The 20,011-nt window shown below is 38.8% G+C and overlaps 1 protein-coding gene across 2 annotated transcripts in view; it reads left to right on the top strand.

Annotated features, from left to right (window-relative positions):
• The first annotated feature begins 14,828 nt into the window (after nt 1–14,828).
• LOC132004202 (myosin-13) overlaps nt 14,829–20,011 on the top strand; it is a 98,886-nt gene continuing 93,703 nt past the window's right edge. For both annotated transcript variants that reach the window (XM_059380391.1, XM_059380389.1), the window contains exons 1-9: nt 14,829–15,038; nt 15,631–15,774; nt 15,861–16,017; nt 18,180–18,207; nt 18,304–18,418; nt 18,503–18,595; nt 18,724–18,787; nt 19,663–19,761; nt 19,853–19,956. In XM_059380391.1, the coding sequence (XP_059236374.1) occupies nt 14,829–15,038; nt 15,631–15,774; nt 15,861–16,017; nt 18,180–18,207; nt 18,304–18,418; nt 18,503–18,595; nt 18,724–18,787; nt 19,663–19,761; nt 19,853–19,956 (1,014 nt within the window). The remainder of the gene's footprint in view (nt 15,039–15,630; nt 15,775–15,860; nt 16,018–18,179; nt 18,208–18,303; nt 18,419–18,502; nt 18,596–18,723; nt 18,788–19,662; nt 19,762–19,852; nt 19,957–20,011) is intronic.

Here is a 20,011-nt window from a genome sequence, read left to right on the forward strand (position 1 = left end):
CCCGAAATCCATTCAACCAATTCTATCGAGAACCGTCTGTCTGTACAGAAATGGGCACCAGGGATATGACAGTCATCCCTGCCAAGCTCAAGCTAGCAGGAAAGAGCAATTCAAACATTTCCTAGAAGATGAGTGACACTTACCTGCTGAAAGAGAAATGGAACTGGTCATTCTGAGAAAAGCAGCATGCAGTTTCAAAGTAGTTTGAGCATAGGCCCCACAAACAAGGCCCTCAGATGAGGCCAGAGACAGAAGGGAAGGCCTGCCTGTGAAGGGAACAGCCTCCTGTGGGGTGCTGAGCAATCAGGGTATGTATGGACCTGGTGAGATGCTGACCCACCTCCAGCAGTAGCCCAGAGGGTGGAGCAGAAGAGGAAAAACCAAAGTCTGCAGACTACTGAGGCTATGAAAATGATCCAGATTAGAAGTGATATTGATGGCAATGAACAAGAATGCAGAACGCAAGCAGGCTTCCAGTACTGGTCCAAGGAAGGGACTGGAAGAGCACTGAGAAGAATATCAATTTCACGGCCTTCAAACTTCCCAGGTAGCTTGGAACTATGTGTTTTATTTCCTTTTGTGGGAAATTCTCTTCCTCTGAACCCCTCCAAGAAAAGGGACAGAACTTCTTAGATAATTCCTAATTTCTATGTACAAGTCTACTTACCAAACCCAAGGAACCTCATTTTTCTCAGTACCATACCTATTTTAAGGAGGAATCAGAAAGGGAATTAACTTATTAATATCAAAAAGAATGTAACTGAGATTATACCATAGCTATTGCCAGAATGATGATTTCTTTGATACTTTTTTAAAGCTTATCATTTGGTTTCATTGTGTAGATATTTTAAAAATAAGATCATAGAATCCCAAATCTTATTCTTTTATGGTGGTGGATATCCCTTCCTAACAAGGTGGCTGCTTCAAGGAATCTCCTTCCCCAGTGTGGGAATCCTAATTAGTAATGAGAACTCTGCTTCATGAGAAGAGGATTTAAGAGGGGTGAAAATTAATTAATAAGGAATATTTAACACAGGCCATGATGAAGACTAATGAAATATCCTGCCGAGAGCAAGCATTTATTATCAAATTTTAATTAAACTCTGTAGAGTTAACCTATTGATTCAAAAGCACAGGGCAACTGCTTTATTACTCTGTCTCCTAACTATTTAAATAATTGCTTATATAGAGAGTTGGGAGTGGACTTCATTATGTAAGGGGGGATTATCCTGGGGTCCCTGATTAAAGCAGCAAGGATTTAGAGTCACAGAAACTCTGATTAATATTCTTTCTCATCGTCCTCACAGATTAGGTGATTTATAGACTTATTTCCTTTCTCACAACAAAGCCACCCAGGAAGATCCAGAAATGCTTATAATACTCTTGTCTTTCCTTTCACTGAGATGTGGGAGCTGTTCATAACTTACTGATGCTGGATATGAAAATCCAAATGGGACGCATGCAGACAGGAGACCATCTCCAAGAACAACTTTGAATTAGGATAAAGAGGCAATTTATGTCTGACTCTTCCCAAACAGTAACACTAGGACCTACTGTGATGGGAAGAAACTGAGACTGGAAGGAGACTATGGGCTGTCACAAAGGGCAACCTTGAGATAACCTATAGATAAACATACTTAGAGCATACAAGTAATGAACTAGGCAGAGATGGCCATGCCCTAGTATTTTTGGTATCTAGCCAGATATCATTACACTAATAAAATCAAAGAATCTATAATAAGGCCAGATTCTTTATTTCCTTATCTTCTAAGGACTTCAAGACCATGGCTACTGAAAGCAAGTACCAGTACCATTCACATACTGATATTTGAAAATACTATGAATCTCTTTCCTCAACTCAGTTCATATCCAAATATATCAAGAACAAAAGAAATCTTGAAATCCCTCTCTTCTGAAGCATCACCTCCCCTTCTCTATTATTTGTAAATCTCTCACTATGAGACTGAAATCTTTGGCATCCTGAAAGATATTTAACCTCCTATTAAATTCCTAGTAAATATACTTATTTCCACTACATCCTAGCCAGCATTAAGGAATAATCAGCTGAGAACGCATCTAAAGAAAGAGAACTCTTGTGATCTCTATGCCTGAAGGGAAGGAAAGGGGGAGATGTAAAAAGTGCACCTACAAAAGCCATTTGCCTAAATGCAGGCCTGACCCTGGGTATCAAGATGCCTCGCCCCCTTCCTCATGAGGCTAGAGATTGTGTGAGCCTCAGCATCAGGGGCTTTCAAATTTAGCATGCATCAGAACTATCTAGAGGCCCTGCTAAAACACAGACTGGGGGGCACCACCTCCTGAGCTTCTAACTCAGGAGGTTAGAAGGTATAGGTATAGGCTGGGCCCCAAACATTTGCATTTCTAACAAGTTTCCAGGTGATGATAATGTAGCTAGTCCAGAACACACTCTGGAAACCACAGTTCTACATTATCACCAATTCTTTCAAAGAGGAATTACACATGATAATCTACAGCCCTGCATTTACATTTATAAATTCAGCTAAACCTCTCCGGGCCCACCATGTAATAAGTACTCAAGAGATATTTGTGGGACACATAACAATTCAAGAATTATTTAATCTGTGCCAGGCACTGGGCTAGACATTTTACATTTATCACCCCCCAAAAATAAATAAATAAACCTTAAAGCAAAGGATATTTAAGTACCTTTTTCTCAGTAATTGACAGAAAAAAAGAAATCAGTAAGAAGACTTCTGTTTCCAGGAAAATAGAGTTGACCTACTTTTTCCTCCCACTAAGTGCAACTAAAATCCCTGGACATTATATATATATAAAACTAACACAAAAAATTCTGAATGGTAGATAGAAGAAGATGGACTAGGTAAGTTCCCTGGGTTTTCTTTTTGCCACATATCCCCCAGACTAAGGAGCTGAAGAAGCAGACAACATAGAAACACCAACAGGCATAGACAAAAAAGCCCCATAAAACACCTACTCTCCCTAGCCAAAGAATAAAATGGACAGCCTAACTAGGTTGGTTTAACAATCAAAACTCAATGTAATTCATTATAGTCACAGAATAAAAGTGAATATTATATGATCATCTCACTAGATGCAGTAAAATGATTTGACAATATCCAGCACCCATTCACTATTTAAAAAAGAAAAACTCTCAGGGCGAATGGGTATCTCAGTCAGTTGAGTGGCTGAGTCTCGATTTCACCTCAGGTCGTGATCTCAGGGTCCTGGGATTGAGCCCTGCATCTGGCTCTGTGCTCAGTGGAGAGTCTGCTAGAGGATTCTCCTTCTCCCTCCCCCTGTCCCCACACCCCCACCCCCGCTCATGTGTGCTCTCTCTAAAATAAAATAAATTTTTAAAAATCTCAGCAGACTACCAATAAAAGAGGACTTTCTCAATCTGTGTAACAGGCACCTATTAAAAAAACAGCACAGGGGCATCTGGGTGGCTCAGTAGGTTAAGTAGCTGCCTTCAGCTCAGATCATCATCTCAGGGCCCCAGCAACCTGGGAGCCCTGGGCTCCCTTGCTCTCCCTCTCCCTCTGTCCCTCCCCCTGCTTATGTGTGCTCTTTCTCTCTCAAATAAATAAAATCTTTACAGAAAACAGCACAACTAAAATATCATGCTTAACAATGAAACAGTGAAGACTTTTCTACCTAAGACTGGGACTAAGGAAATGATAATCACTTTCACCATGTCTAGCCAACTACATTGGAGGCCCTAGCTAATGCAATAAGAGGGAAAAAAAGACATAGAGATTGGGAAAAAAAAATAAAAGAGGTAAAACTGTCTTTATATGTAGATGACAAAATTGCATAAAATATTTCAATAAGTCTACAAAAAACTACTTAATTCAAGAAGTAAACTGAGCATGTGTCAAATTGTAAGGTCAGTATATAAAAATAAGTTTTATTTTTATATTTATATTGACAACAAAAAACTGGAAAGTGAAATTCTAAAAATCAATAATATTTACAATAGCATCAAAGAAATCACAAAATATTCTAGGAATAAACTTAATAAAAACATTTTTTTAAACCTCTACATTGTAAACTATAAATCACTGCTGAGAGAAAGTATAGGATATCTAAAATTATACATACGTGTGTGTGTGTATATATATATATGGGTGTATGTGTATGTATATATATACATACACATGGAAAGAAGGGGAAAGAGACACAATTGTTTTGGATTAGAAGACCCAACATCTTAAGTGTGTCAATTCTCTCCAAATTGATCCAAATATTTAATGTAACACAAATAAAAATCCCATCAGGCATTTTTTTTTTTGAGAAATTGGCAAGCTGATATTAAATGCATTAGAGAGAAATAAAAAGTTGAAGGAGTTACTCAATCGTTTTAAAAACTTAAAATAAAGCTACTCTAATTAAGACAGTGTGGTACTCGCATAAAGGTAGAAAAAATATAGATTGCTGGAATAGAATAGAGAGGAATAGAGATCTTAAAAATAAATCCACTATATATACTACCAAATGACTTTTTACTAAGGTGCAAATGCAATTCAATGTAGAAAGGGAAATCTGTAAAAAATGATAATCAATTAGACATCTGTATGAACAAATAATAACTCATACAAAATGCAATTAACTCAATTCAGAAAACAAACCTAGAGGCAAATCCTAAAATTATAAATCCTCTAAAAAAAATGTGGAAAATATTTTTGTGATGTGTGCAAAAACTCTTAAACAGAACACAAGTACTAAATAAAGAGGAAAAAATGATAAAATCTCCTCTTCAAAAGTAAAATTAAAACTACTGCTCACCAAGATCCAAAAGACAAATCACAAGCTGGGAGAAAATATATGCAATATATAAATCCAACAAAGAACTTTATTGTATCTATGAGAACACATACAAAACAATCCAGTAAAAATGGGCAAAGGAATTTGACAGATACTTTCAACAAGAAGGTATGTGAAGGTCTAATAACCACATTAAAAGATGTTCAGTATCACTGGTCAGGAGGATACAGTTTAAAAACCATAAAGAAATTCCACTAGACATCCATAAGAATGGCTAAAATTATAAAGATGGACAATGACAAATGCTGGCAAGGATGCTAGACAACACATCTCTCGTGTATTACTAGTGAGAATGTAAAATGGTACAACTATTTTTGAAAAATTGTTTGGTCATTTGTTATACGTTAAATACACTTCCAGACACCTTTTTATCTGTCAATTCTACTCTTTGGAATTTAACCAGAAGAAATGAAAGATGCATTCACAAAAAAGTAAGAATATCCATCAGCAAAAGAACAGATGAACAAAATACACTATATCCTCTTAATGAAATACGATCACCAATAAACGAAATTAACTACATGCAAAAAAAGAGATGAGGGGCACCTGAATGGCTCAGTCGGTTAAGCATTTGTCTGTGGCTCAAGTCATGATCCCGGGGTCTGAGGGTCGAGTCCTAAGCAGGGCTCCCTGCTCAGCCTGCTTCTTTCCTCTTCCTCTGCCCCTCCCGTGCTTGTGCACACACTTGCTTTCTTTCTCTCTCTCTCTCTCTCTCTTGCTCTCTCAAATAAATAAATAAAATCTTTTTAAAAACCCCCCAGATTAATCTATAACATTCCTCTTTGGCATAAGTGCTATGAAAGGCAAATGATTTCCTTTGTTCAAAGATGAGATAATTACAGTTTTGTATAGAGAGGCAGAGATTCCTTTAGTGACTGTAATTCCGCTGCTTTTCCTCACTGGAGGGAGAGAACACATAAATCCTTAGGGCAAAGGGAATCTTAGGAATTATAAGCTAACTTCTGACATGAGCTCTTAGAGCAGAAGGATCATTAGATAAGAGTAATTTAATGCTGACCCGGGCTTAATTGTAAGCAGATACTAGCAAGAAAAGCAAGGACAAGGAATAAAAGCCAGACTTTGGAAGGGCTTTTACTCTAAGTTAAATGAGTTGTCACACAACAATTGTGTTAAGAGACAGCTACACACTGGAGAAGTTTGGAATATACAAATAAATGGGCTTTAGCAAAAATCTATCTAGACGTTCAGTTTTCTTATTTGTATTGCCCATTAAAACTCTTCATTGTTATTTTAAATAAGGTTTTCCATTTCCAGGGTTACAGCTCAAAGAAAACAAGTGGAAAATGTATTATGCTAATCCTATTCTCAAATTCAAGTGAGTGTCAGGTATCAACCACTGACCACATAATCAGAGCACCACCATTTAACAGGTGGCCACTCAGCTAAATTACAGACAAAGTAACTGAATGGACATTTAAGTTGTTTCCAAAGTTTTGTTATTAGAAGAAGTGCTAAATATATAACCCTTGACATATCTTCCTAGTTCACTGTGCTTCTGTAAAAAAAAAAAAAAAAAAAGAATAAGAGGGGAATTTGCTGCAATTTCACATTTCAAAAGAAGCAACATATTGCCCAGGAATTCTACACCCTTACCCAAGCCGTATGAGGGCATCCACTCTCCAACACCACCATTTGCTACGAAGAAACTGTTCTATTTGTCAAGCTGATGGGTGAGATATACCAGCTGTTATCTGATCTTGCAACTCCTGAGGTTGAGTGTGTTATCAACTTTATTGGCCATTTGTACTGCCATCTCCGTGAACTGTCCACTTATATCTTTTTGGCTATCTTTTTCTATTTGCTTATACTCCCTTTCTTCTTGATTTGAAGGATATGTACACAACTTCTACTACATTCATTATTGGGCTTTGTTTTAATGCTTAAGGCTTCAATTCACCTCAACTTATTTTTATAAATGGTGTCAGGGAAGGACCTACGATAATTACATTGCTAACGATAAATCTCAAACCCACCTTAGTCCTTCTTTTCCCCCTGTGATTAAAACACCACATTTATCATATTTTAAATTGCCATACATGCAAGAACCTATCTTTGGACTATATATATTATGTTCTACTGATCTACTCGTCTTCACCTACACTAATACTATACTGTTTTAATCACCATATTCCTAAAACTTGTTTAATGTCAGATAGGGTGGCTTATCGCTTCATTGTCTCGTGAAAGCTCACTCATTATTCCCAGAAATTTCTGTTCTTTTACCATGAACTCTGAAATTGTAAGGCTCCATCGAGTTTTCTCTCTTTTGTCTAGTACTTCCAAATCTGTTCCCTTTCCATGAGAAATATTACCGCCCAGTGTCAGGAAATTCAGTGTAATTTTAGTTGTCTTGAGATGATTCCTGAACACCTAAAATTATTTCTATTTCACCAGCAGCAAGCAGTCAATCTTCAACCCTAATACTTCTTGATTATATCTCCTTCTCTTCTTTTCCAAGAGCTGCTGGCTTAGAGCAGGTTCTCAGCTCTCCCAAAATAGTACAGCTGTTTAAGTGGTTTCTTTATCTCTGCTTCATTCCTCCAATTCACCTTCCATGCTGCTACCATACTGTGTTTAAAATGCAAATCTTATAATGTCATTTCCTTGGTTAAGACTCCAGTGATATCCCACGACTCACAGCAATAGAGCCCTATTTTTTACACTATTTGAGTGAGCATAGCCAATATTTTTTAAATATTTTCTGTGTTTCCAGATGCTCTACATATATTTTTCACTGAATACTCACACTAGTACTGTGAGATGGTAGAAAGTCATTATTTTCCTTTGACAGATAAACAAACTGAGGCTTAAAGGGATTAGGTGACTTCCCTAAAATCAAACAAAATAACATCTGATTAAACTGATATTTAAAACACTGTACACATCATAAAAAGTATGCTAGCCAGTTTGTTGTCTCTAAAACCTACCTATTAAAAAAAGGCTTTCATATTGGATTTTTACAGTACCTACCACTTGTTTTTTAAAAGCTAAATATAAAATAAAATAACTCAGAGAAGTTAAAAATAAAGGTATAGGAATAGATCACCCATCTAGATGCTACCAAAAATAAAATATAGCAAAATATTAGAAAAAATAGAATTTAAGACAAAATATATTAAATGCAGCAGGGGTGATTTATATTTAATTTTTAAAAGACACAATTTACCAGAAAGTTAAATGATCACAAATTCCTATGGAATTATTAGAGGCTATCTTTGAATTATACAAAGAAAATCTTAAAGATCTGAACAACAGTAGTGGAGTTTAACTTTGGCCTACTAGAGAATTTACAGACCAAGTAAACAAAGCTAAAAACATAGATGACTGAATAACACAAATAACAACCTCAATTGTCGAGATAAATATTAAATTTTGTACATTTTGCACATGCTATCTGAATTTTCTTATTACTTATACACACAAAGAGAAACAGAAACATACACGTACAAAAAACATCCCTCATTCCTACTGGGTCTACCAGGAAATAAGCTGAGCACACATACACACACACACACATACAATGAAAAGAATTAACAGCTGAAAGAGAACCCTTCCCCCATGCCTAAATTTATTCATCTGAAAATCTAAAAACCAAATGTACCTTAGATAATTTGGGGTTTGAAATGGAAATGGAAATTTTAAAGTAATTATAACTGAAGGACAAGCAGAGTACCACCTATCAACCTGTGGGATGAATTCAGCCAAAGTAGTTACCAAAGAAAAATTTATAATCACAAATAAACTTGTAAGATCATATGAAAGAATGAAAATAAATGAAACTTTCAATTTAAGATGTTGAATACAGACCAGTAAAATAAGCCTAAAGAAATAAAAGAAAGGAATGGATGAGATTAAAAGCAAATACAAAGTAGGAGAAACAGGAGGGAAAAAAGTTATTTGGCAAAACTAAATTTAAAAGACCAACACAAAAGACAAAACTTTAGCAAATACGATTTGGAATAAAAAGAACAAAATTAAACTATGTAGAAGAGGAATAAAGAATACAGTGGAATCAATTAGGAGGTTTTCAATTATAAAAAGATAGGCACAACAAAAGTCAAAATATTGGGATGCCTGGGTGGCTCAGTAGGTAAAGCCTCTGCCTTCTGCTCAGGTCATGATCTCAGGGTCCTGGCATCGAGCCCCACATCGGGCTCTCTGGTTGAGAGGAGCCTGCTTCCCCCTAGCCCCACCTGCCTCTCTGCCTACTTGTGGTCTCCCTCTCAAATAAATAAATAAAATCTTTTTTAAAAACTATTACAAGAGTAAGTAAAAGATTCCTTCTCCAAAGAGGCTATGAAGGAACTGTACCAAATGTTTGCAGAACAGAGTACTCATATTCTAAACACAATTCTGCAGAAAATAGAAAGAGGAAGCTACTTATTTGACAAGACCTAGCATGATGCTGATATCAAAACCAGAAGAGGACAACATAAGAAAAGAAAGCCATGTCATAGTCCCATAATGAACTCAGATGCAGAAATCCCACATAAAAAAAAAAAAAAATTAGTACACTTGATCAGCAGAAAATTAAACAATGTTATTTCTATAGGTTGCATTTCATGAATTTTAGCAGTACAAGTGAGGAAATCTCCTACAAAATTCTCTACCTTTATAAATTTGGAGAAAAAAATAATCTCAATAAATGCAGAAGAAAAATCCAATGCATTTTTAAAATTTTTTTGTTAAATCCAATGCATTTTTAAAGACACAATTCACCATTTAAATAGAAGTTCAGTGGTTTTCGTAGATTCACAAAGTTACACAATCATAACCACTATCTAATTTCAGAATATTTGGTCACCTCAAAAAGAAATCCCATTACAGCCACTCCCCAGTCTCCCCTCTCCAGACCATTCTCCTCTACTTTCTGTCTCCATGGATTTGCCTGTTGTTGACACTTGATAGGTAAGGGATCGTCAAATATAAGTGCACTATGTCTGTCACTTCAGCACAATCTTTTTGAGGTTCAAGGTTCATCCGTGCTGTAACATGTATCAGTACTTGACTCCGGTTCCGGCTGAAGATTACTCCCTCATGTAGATAGACCACATTTCATTTATCCGTTTGCCTGTTGGTAAACATCTGGATTGTTTCCACTTTTTTGGCTATTATGGATGATGGTGCTATGAATACCTGTGTATGAAATTTTGTGTAAGCGTATGTTTTCAATTCTCTTCGTCAAGTATCCAGGAATGAAGCAGTTTAATTCATGTATATGATTAAAATAACTGGCAAACTAGATATAAAGTATACAGTAAATATCACACTTGAAATGTCAGAGACAACCCAATTAACGCCAGGAACAAAATAAGGATAATTTACCTTGTCTAGGGTATAAGTAACCTAGTGTTATTATTCAGCATTGCCCTAAGTGTCTCAGAAAATGCAATTAGAAAAAGAAAATGAATACCATAAAAGTTATAAAAGAAAGAAGACACAAAATTGTGATTATTTGTACATACTACATCAAAACCCCAAGAGAATCACATAAACCGTCAGAAGTGATAAGGAAGCTCTGCAAGGGGGTCAAATGAAAGATACCAGTAAAAACAACTTTCTGAAAAACCACACATCTGTTAAGGACTGAGTTTGTATGTAACAGAAAATCTGAATAAATGGTGCCTTATTAATATCAGTGGTTCATTTTCTTCTTCACATATTAAAAGTCAAATCACAGATATCAACACTGTCTCTGAAATTCTCTTGATCTTTCTTTCAAGGCTACAGCTCCACCATTACATCTGTGTTCTCCACCGAAATGGGGTGAGAAGGGAAAGGGACAGATAGTTACCAGTGGACTCTGCTCCCTTTTCTGGAAGTCCCACCCAGCAACCCCTGCTCACACTTCCTCATTAGCCAAAACAGTGTCACACAGCTGCCCTACGCTGCAAGGCATCTGGGAAATGAAGGAAGGTGGCATACGACTGCCACAGACAGACCTGAGGTTCAGTGGCACATGCCACTAATAACCAAGTAGGATGGATAATCAAGAAAATAATTCCATTTGCCATAGCAACAAAACACTAAAAATGTATACAAAAGAATGTTAGAATTGTCAAAGACAAGGTTAAAATAAGTGAATAATTAGGGATAATGTGCCCTACCACATATCAAAGCAAATGTGCTTTTGGCTCAGAAACAATGGTACAAAGTACAGAATTCAGAAACATTACATTCACACACACATACATACAGCTAGATTACACAAATACAGCTAGTTTACAAATGTCAATATCTATTTTTAAAGCATTACACTGGAAATGCAGAAGAACATATTTATGGCCCTGAATCCTTCAATTAGAGAAGGCCTTCTTTTAAAATATGCAAAAAAAACCCACCAAAAATACAAATGAAAAGTATTTGTAACTTTGACTACATTAAAATTTTAAAACTTCCCTAAGACTGAGATGCCAAAACAAAGTTAAGATCACTATTAGACCAGGAGAAACCTTCTGGAATTTGTACAAAAAGAAATGATTATAATCTAGAACAAAGAGAATTCTACATAGAAATTTTTAAATGAGTGATATCAAAATAATCCAGGAAATAGAGTAGTGGGTTGGAGTATATACAAAACAAGACTGACTATGAGCTGATAATTAGTAATACTGGATGACAACTACAATGGGTTCATACACAATTTTCTCTATTTTCGTGTATGTTCTAAATTGTTGCTTATTTTGGTTTATGTACTAAGATGGAAAATTATCTTAAGAGTACAGAATGAAAAAAAAAACAAGTTGGTAAATATGTAAACTATGATACTATCTCTAACATATTTTAAACATCTCGTTATGTATTTTCTATGGGCTAATCTCCTTAGGCCAATTTCATTAATTTATGTTTTCCCAAATATAACTTAGTTAAGGGCACAGAAAAGGTCTGGAATATTACACACCAACCTGGTGTAACTGGTCACCTCTGGAGAGAAGGGAGCTACCTCCATTGTGAGTTCATCAAAGGGGAATTCTAGCCTCACGTCCAAGGCTTTAATTTTTCATGTAATTCAAATGCAAGAGATTACAGGACTACACATATTTATCAAAATTCATAGAAACGGAACCGTTCTGTGTCCTGTCTGTGACAGTGGCTACAAGAACCCATTCATGTGTAAAAACTAGAACCATGCAACAGAGAAAGGGAATTTTACCGTCAAGGTCAAAAGTGTTTTAAATAGCACCAAAAAATCTCATACAATTGCCGACTAAAGAGTGAATTTTTGCTGCATATAAATTAAACCCCAAAGTACTGAAAAGGAAAGATCTTAATTTTTAAAAAACAATCATACAATACTCTATTTAAAAAGGGTGCAAATTATATCACTGATATGAAAATTACCTTCAATATAATTTTTAAGTAGATTACAGGACAAATAGGTACTATAATCACGTATATAGCATGATGCCACTTAGACATCTTTATCTTATTTTATCTGTGCATACTGGGATTATAGACAATTTTTCTCTCTGCTTAACTGTGGGGGTTTTTTTCCTGCAATGAAGGCATACGATTCTGTATTGAACTAATGTTCTTCACTGTTGAGGGGGTGGGCACTGGGCCGATGGTGGGGGCGCAGAGGAGACTCTCCTCCCTCCTAGGCGCTGCTGCCCAAGGCCAGACTCCAACGGTGAGCCTTGGAAGTGCCCCAGGGGGATGAAGTGCAGGCCTCCTGTGGAAACAAATAAAGAGAAAAGGATATGGTCCGACAGCAATGTGTCGCTGAGAATCAGATCCCTGGGTTACCACAGGTATGTGTAGAAGAGTTTGCCAGCTCGAATATAGCTCATGGGAACGGACTCTGAGGCCCCACCAGGCACGGTCAAAGATCACCTTCCCAGCATACTAGAAAGTATTCTCTGCCGGCAGATTGGTCCCTGTCAAATTATTTATAGGAGATTGGTTCACATACTCAAAATGATATGAATACTTCTAATTATATCCAAACATGCCAAATGTCAGTACGAATTATGCCGAGGGTCATGTTGCCAAATGCCCTCCCTGACAAAAGCGAGAGGCCACGGCGTCAGCACACTCATGCCTACATAAGCACAGGGGCCCCGCCTGCCGCATCTCCACCGAGAACCAGAGGTGAGTGATAGGAACCTTGGGGCTGAAAGGACCCCCAGGGACAGGAAGAGCTGACCCGGTGGCCCACCTCTGGGCATGAAACTGTCCCTCCCCAGTCTGATTTTTATCTCCACAGAGCTGAGCTTTAGAGCAGGGCAATATAATTCTGTCACTGTTTTACCAGAATGTCAGAGCTTCGCTAATAAGAGACCTGTCGTTTTACAGTGTCAGCCACTTCTGAACCTGCGATTCATCTGGAACTCCCAAGGTAAGCCTCTGCTTTCTGGGCATGTTGATGACACAGGGCATTCAGGCTAATGAAGAACTCTTAATTGGGAACAACTCTTAATTGTATACCATTTCCACGTTCCTGCTCTCACCTGAGTAGCCAGGGCTTCCAAATGACTGCTTGTGCATGCTAGGAAAATGCGGCTCCAGGACGCCTTCTCCTCCACTCTCCCCTGGCCTGAGTTCCAGGGTTGAAGGACCATTTGGGACAGAATGAATTCTGACAGTGCTCCTGCAAAGCACTAACCCTTAGACATCTTATGGGTATCTTTTTAAACACCCTGGAAAAATCCTTTTAAAAAATGAAATGACAAACATCTTGTGACAACCATAATGTTTTAGTTACTTTTGATGATTCATTGTTATTTGTTTCTTTAGAAAGTTTGATTATTGCTCATCTAAAAGGTCCCCGGTGATACACGCACAGAGTGCTGAATACCGTGCCTTATTTAGGAGAGGTCCTGGCCCTTCCCCAAGTAATTTACACCTGAAAGGAAAGGACAGACTCAACCAATCTAACACGCCAATTCTGCAGAAGCCTATCTATCCATCAGAGGACAATGGTTTACATGTGATGAATCCTTACATTTCTCTCTTCTTTTTACTGATGGAAAGAACCGAAGCCTGGGGAATGTATGTGGGAAGAAGGGCCCTCTTCAGGCTGAACCTCTCATTTCTCTGCAGTTAGATCTGTTAACTGACAGTTGACATCTCTCACGCAAAAAAATAAAGTGTCAAAAGAGATTATGGAATTAGGCAACGCTAGGTCTCTTGGTAACAGGCCAAATGACAAAACCACACGGTATTAGGAATTTATTATATGGTTCTTTTAACAACCCACTGAGAGATTTAATACTAAATACTAACATATACTAAATACTAAAAATAACCCAAGCCTTGGGGCACCTGAGTGGCTCAGTGGGTTAAGCGGCCAACTCCTGATTTCAGCTCAGGTCATGATCTCAAGGTGATGAGATCGAGCCCCACATTGGGCTCTATGCTCAGCAGGGAGTCTGCTTGAGATTCTCTCTCTTCCTCTGCTCCCCACCCCCAAATAAATAAATCTTTAAAAATAATAATAATAACACGAGCCTTAAGAGGGAAAAAAATGGCCAATTAAAATGGTAAAGCAAGTTTCTGAAGCTTTGCAAATATCAAACTTGCTCTGCACAAGACAAAACTTCTCTCCTGACTATATGACAGTCCCAGTATATGTCAGGTGCAAACACCATGCTGAAGAAAAACTAGGGATTAAAGAAAGACAGCTGCTAGAGAACAATCCACCAGCTGCAGAGACTGTGACAGTGCAGACATTTAAACATGCAAGAATTCCACTGTAGGCACATGGCCCCAGAGGATCAAGGTATGTGATCCCAGAAGGAAATCTGCAAATTACTAAGAATGAAGCCCTCCAGTCACAACCTCATGCCTGCCCAGTCCATTGGCCTGTGTGAGGACACGGGTCAAGGGCAGCCTGGGGGAACACTGACAGCCCAAGCAATGAGGGTGCAACACCTCTTTCATGACACATCCTAGCTCACAGGTATAACTTCCGACTGCTGTTTCTCTCTCTGCCCCATTTCCTTCCCAAGACAGAATCATCTGCTAAATAAACCACAGCCATGAGTGCGAGCTCGGATGCTGAGATGGCGGTTTTTGGCGAAGCTGCTCCCTTCCTCCGAAAATCGGAAAAGGAGCGCATCGAGGCCCAAAACAAACCCTTTGATGCTAAAACATCAGTGTTTGTCGCAGAGCCCAAGGCCTCCTACGTGAAGAGCACCATACAGAGCAAGGAAGGAGGGAAAGTAACTGTGAAGACAGAAGGTGGGGCAGTAAGTAAACACACCAGGAGAAAACACTCCCAACTGTCTTCCTGCGTCTCCTCATTCACGGCGAAGCTCTCCTTGCTGGGAACCTCAGCCTCCTGCCACCACAGACACCCTCCTTGTCTGTTATGGATGCCTGATTTAGATGGTGAAGAAGGGTCCCAGCTGTCACCTCGGGTACCCCCTTTCCACCTATCCACAGGACTTTGACACACAGGAGTCAGCCGCCACCATATCCCTGAACTCCCCACTTCCCACTCTAAACCCCAAGCTTGGGGGTTTAGAAACAGAAGTTGGCTTCTGCTGGCGAAGTACTGTTATTCACTGAGCTAAATAATGTATTAGTTTCCCCATTCCTTCCCCCCAGATTGGATGGGGGAAGAAAAACCATCTTTTTAAAAATGTAGTATCCTAGTTCATCATAGGAGACAGATTTTCTTTGCATCAGACTCTCAAACAAATATATTTTCATCCCTTTATTTAAAGAATACTAAATAAATGAAAGATGTCAGTAATTACAGTTTTATAAGCAAAGCAAACAGACAAACCAACTCTGTCCCACCATTAATACAAAGTGGTCTTTCACTTTACTTGCCAGACTCTAACCGTCAGGGAGGACCAAGTCTTCCCCATGAACCCTCCGAAATACGACAAGATCGAGGACATGGCCATGATGACCCACCTGCACGAGCCTGGAGTGCTGTACAACCTCAAAGAGCGTTACGCAGCCTGGATGATCTACGTGAGCGCCCCTTCAGCATATCTCTATTCTGTCTATCTCTCTGGGTAAAGACAAGATCCACATGTCACATTTTCTGGTTTTCTCAGACCTACTCGGGCCTCTTCTGCGTCACCGTGAACCCTTACAAGTGGCTGCCGGTGTACAACCCTGAGGTGGTGGCCGCCTACCGAGGCAAGAAGCGCCAGGAGGCCCCGCCCCACATCTTCTCCATCTCCGACAATGCCTACCAGTTCATGCTGACCGGTGAGTGGGTGACGCAGCTATTTATGTCCAGATACCTGGAAAGAGAACCTTTAACAAACAGACTCTGTCTAGCCCTTGATTATAATAATACATCGCAGCCACACGGGGCTTCACCATGTTCACGGACTCCAGAGATATAGTGTCATCCACATTTCAGAGAGGAAAGGGCACTGATCGAGCTCACTGACCTGCCCAGCTAACCCATCCAGTAAGCGGGAGCCAGGCAGAAACAATCAGCAGACCTCTGTAAACGCATCTGCCACTCTCCCATAGGTTTTAATTTCTGATTTCAACAGGAGAAAAGTTCAAACCCATTATTTTAAAATAGGCACATCCACAGCAATCAATGAAAATGGTTACCAGCTACAGCTGGAAAGTTTTGTGAATTCTTACCTCCATGGTTAAACGACACAGCAAATAGTGTGAGCCTTTGGCGTAGAAAGAGCTACCACTTTCCTCTCAATGATTCTGAAGCATTTTCCTATTACAACAGAAAAAAAACAAAAATACCTCTTCCTCTGAAAATATTTTTGAAATTGTTTCAAAATCTGTTATTCCTGTCTTTTCAAAGCATAAACAAACAGATCTGATAGACATTACAGGCCCAAGTATAGCATCAAAACCTTTTATCTTCACATACCAAATGTACTGCCTTTGGAAATACTCCAAAATCCGGAATTTCCTGTTGTTCCATAGGGTTTTGGAAACTGAGAGGGTTTGGTTCTTTTCTGGGTTTGGTTTGTTTTGCTGTACTTGTTTTTAAGCTGTGTGTTAAAGGAGAAGAGAGAAGAGAAAGGAATAAAATAGGAATCTTCCATTATAAATTGGCCAGCAATTCCATAAGGATTTCGTGCCAGGAAACTGTTCTTTCGTTGTCAGCAGAAGCTAGCTACCTTCCAGAAATGATCCATGGGCTGGCTCGTTTCAGAGGCTGTAATACTCAGCAGCTGCACTCACTCGGCTCTGTACACCACCACCCCTACACCAAGGTCTCCACTCCCCAACGCTGGGACTGCTCCAAGTTCAAGATCACTTACGGCTTGCAAATGTGATCTGCATATAAAACCATGCTAAACTGTGGCCTCTGACCTGGTTCATCTTATTTTAGCTTTGCCAAAAGAGACTAGAACTTTGTTTTCTTATCAGTGCTCCCGTGAGATATGATAGGATCTTTCATAATTTTTCTGCTATTGGAAAAAACCCATTTGAGTTTGTTCTAAGGTCTCCATTTACTGCTCTGAATAAATTCTCTGAAGTCTACATCCACATAGAAATAACATCCAGATTTGTATCTATTTCAATGACAGATTTTAGGTTTGAGAATTCATTCAAACAGAATTAGAGATGTAACATAACAGATAATTGGTATAAATCCAAAACATCAGTCATATAACTAGTAAAAATGTCTGTTTTTTGATTTAGGAATGTACATGAAATTAAAAGGAACGTAAGACTAAATGAACACATTCACAATGCCAGACCCCTTCCCTATTTAGTGTTACCAGCACTCAAATTAGTCATGTTAAGAGCTGGGAGGAGGGCAAGTAGCAGAAAAATATATAAAGTTGAAGTCAAAAGACCTGAATATCTTTGACCTTAGTGAGCTACATAATTATTATTCAAAAAGTCACTGATTCCTCTGTAGGTCTCCTCTTATCTGTTTGTTAAATAAAAGAGTTGGCATTGGTAATTTCTAAGATCCCTCATGAGTTCAAAATTCTATAATTCTTACTGAAGTACTGATAGAGGAAATTATAGGATGCCTGAGATTTTCTTTAAAATAATCCAGAGACAATGGAGGGAGTATAGAGGATATAAAATTGGCCAAATGGTAATAATTGTCATAGCTGTATGATAGGAACATGGGGTGCTCCCTATGTTACTGTGTCTACTTAGTATCTGTTTGAAATTGATCATCACGAAGTCTTTAAAAATTAATAAGATACAAAAGGAAACCAATGATAGCCTGACTGTCATTGTCACAAATTTTACTCCAAGAACCAAGGGCTCTTTGGGGACTAACCATAAAACCAAAATTATAGGTGACATCTTCAAAATGTTAAAAGAACAAGCTGTGTTTGATCTAAACTGACTCATTAATCTTTATATTGAATGTTTTTTTTTTTCTTTTTTAACTGATGGTCTTGATTTCTCTTTCACAGATCGTGAGAACCAGTCCATCCTGATCACGTACGTGATTCTTCCCTTCTCTGGTTTTGATTGTCTTAGATATAGACAATGTGAGCTGTAATATTTCTAATCTCTTCTCTGGTCTCTGTTTGACAGCGGAGAATCTGGTGCAGGGAAAACTGTGAACACCAAGCGTGTCATCCAGTACTTTGCAACAATTGCAGTCACTGGGGAGAAGAAGAAGGAGGAACCTACCCCCGGCAAAATGCAGGTGGGTCTGCGGCCAGACTCTAGACTCTCAGGGCTCTTGGAAAGTCTGGAGCCCCAGAAGTAAGGACCGCTCTTTCCTTTGCAGGGGACCCTTGAAGATCAAATCATCAGTGCCAACCCCCTACTGGAGGCCTTTGGCAATGCCAAGACCGTGAGGAATGACAACTCCTCTCGCTTTGTAAGTCTCCTGGTCACAGAGGGATCTTCTCGGCCCTTCCATGCCAGAGAATACATATCCGGATTATCATTTCAATTGCATCCTTCTGTGTGTTTCAACTTTTCTATACGAATCTTTCTCTTTTCAAGGGTAAATTCATTCGAATCCACTTTGGTACTACAGGGAAGCTGGCTTCTGCAGATATTGAAACATGTGAGTAACAGGACGACTAAAAATCCAAAAAGAAATGAGTGATTTCATGTGCAGGATATTCAGAACACTTGGCATGTGCCAAGCTTGTTGCCAGTGTTGCCCATGAGCTAATACCAGACTTATCCATAAACCCGCTGTGTGCTCTGTCAACCTCAGTGCAGACTGATAGTTCTGGAGCACATTCTGAAATTCCTGCCACAGAAGGAACTCTGATATTCTTTCCAGGACAAACACTAGGGCTACATCTGGATTCCTGCAAGTCACCTATAGGCTTATAGTACTTCTCTTCATCTGAGCTTTGGCAGATACTTCTAAGTAATTGCTCACCACAAAGTCTCAGGTGACATGAGGAAGGAGGAAATATTACAGATCAATTATAATCCAGAGGTCACAGGTCGCCCATATTAAAAATTTATTTTTACTGGAGCAGACAGGTTTCTGTCTCTACTCTTAGATGGTGAGAAACTTGCACAGTTGCCATATGTATTTGGAATTCTTATATGCAGCACCAAGAGGATCAATCATCAGGCAGAAATGTCAACAAAGTCTAACATAATTCCCCCAGTTTTAGCAAAGACACTGAGGTTCATTTGGTATTTCAGCAGCACTGGGGCACGGGGGTCTCTCAGTCAGTTGAGCATCTAACTCTTGATTTTGGCTCATGTCATGATCTCAGGGTCGTAAGATCAAGAAGCCCTGCACCAGGCTCTGCACTGAGTGAGGAGCCTACTTAAGATTCTCTCACTCCCTTCTCCCTCTGCCCCTCCCCCTCCCTCTCTCCCTTCCCTCCCTCTCTCCTTCTCCCTCCTTTAAAAAATATATATTTAAGTTGTATTGATTTTTTTTTCTAATTTAATATATATTTCTATTTCCAGATCTTCTAGAAAAGTCTAGGGTTACTTTCCAGCTGAAGGCAGAAAGAAGCTATCATATTTTTTATCAGATCACTTCCAATAAGAAGCCAGATCTGATTGGTAAGGAAGAACTTAAATTCACAGATAAACATTATTAGTTCTATTAAAAATTTCTAATGTAAAATGTATACCCTCAACCGTATGTACCCAGAAATGCTCCTGATCACCACCAACCCATATGACTATGCCTTCATCAGTCAAGGGGAGATCACAGTCCCCAGCATTGATGACCAAGAAGAGCTGATGGCCACAGATGTAAGTCTCACACACACACACACACACACACACACACACACACTCTCTCTCTCTC

The sequence above is a fragment of the Mustela nigripes genome, chromosome 16 (assembly GCF_022355385.1).
Source record: "Mustela nigripes isolate SB6536 chromosome 16, MUSNIG.SB6536, whole genome shotgun sequence".
Classification (NCBI taxonomy): Eukaryota; Metazoa; Chordata; class Mammalia; order Carnivora; family Mustelidae; genus Mustela; species Mustela nigripes.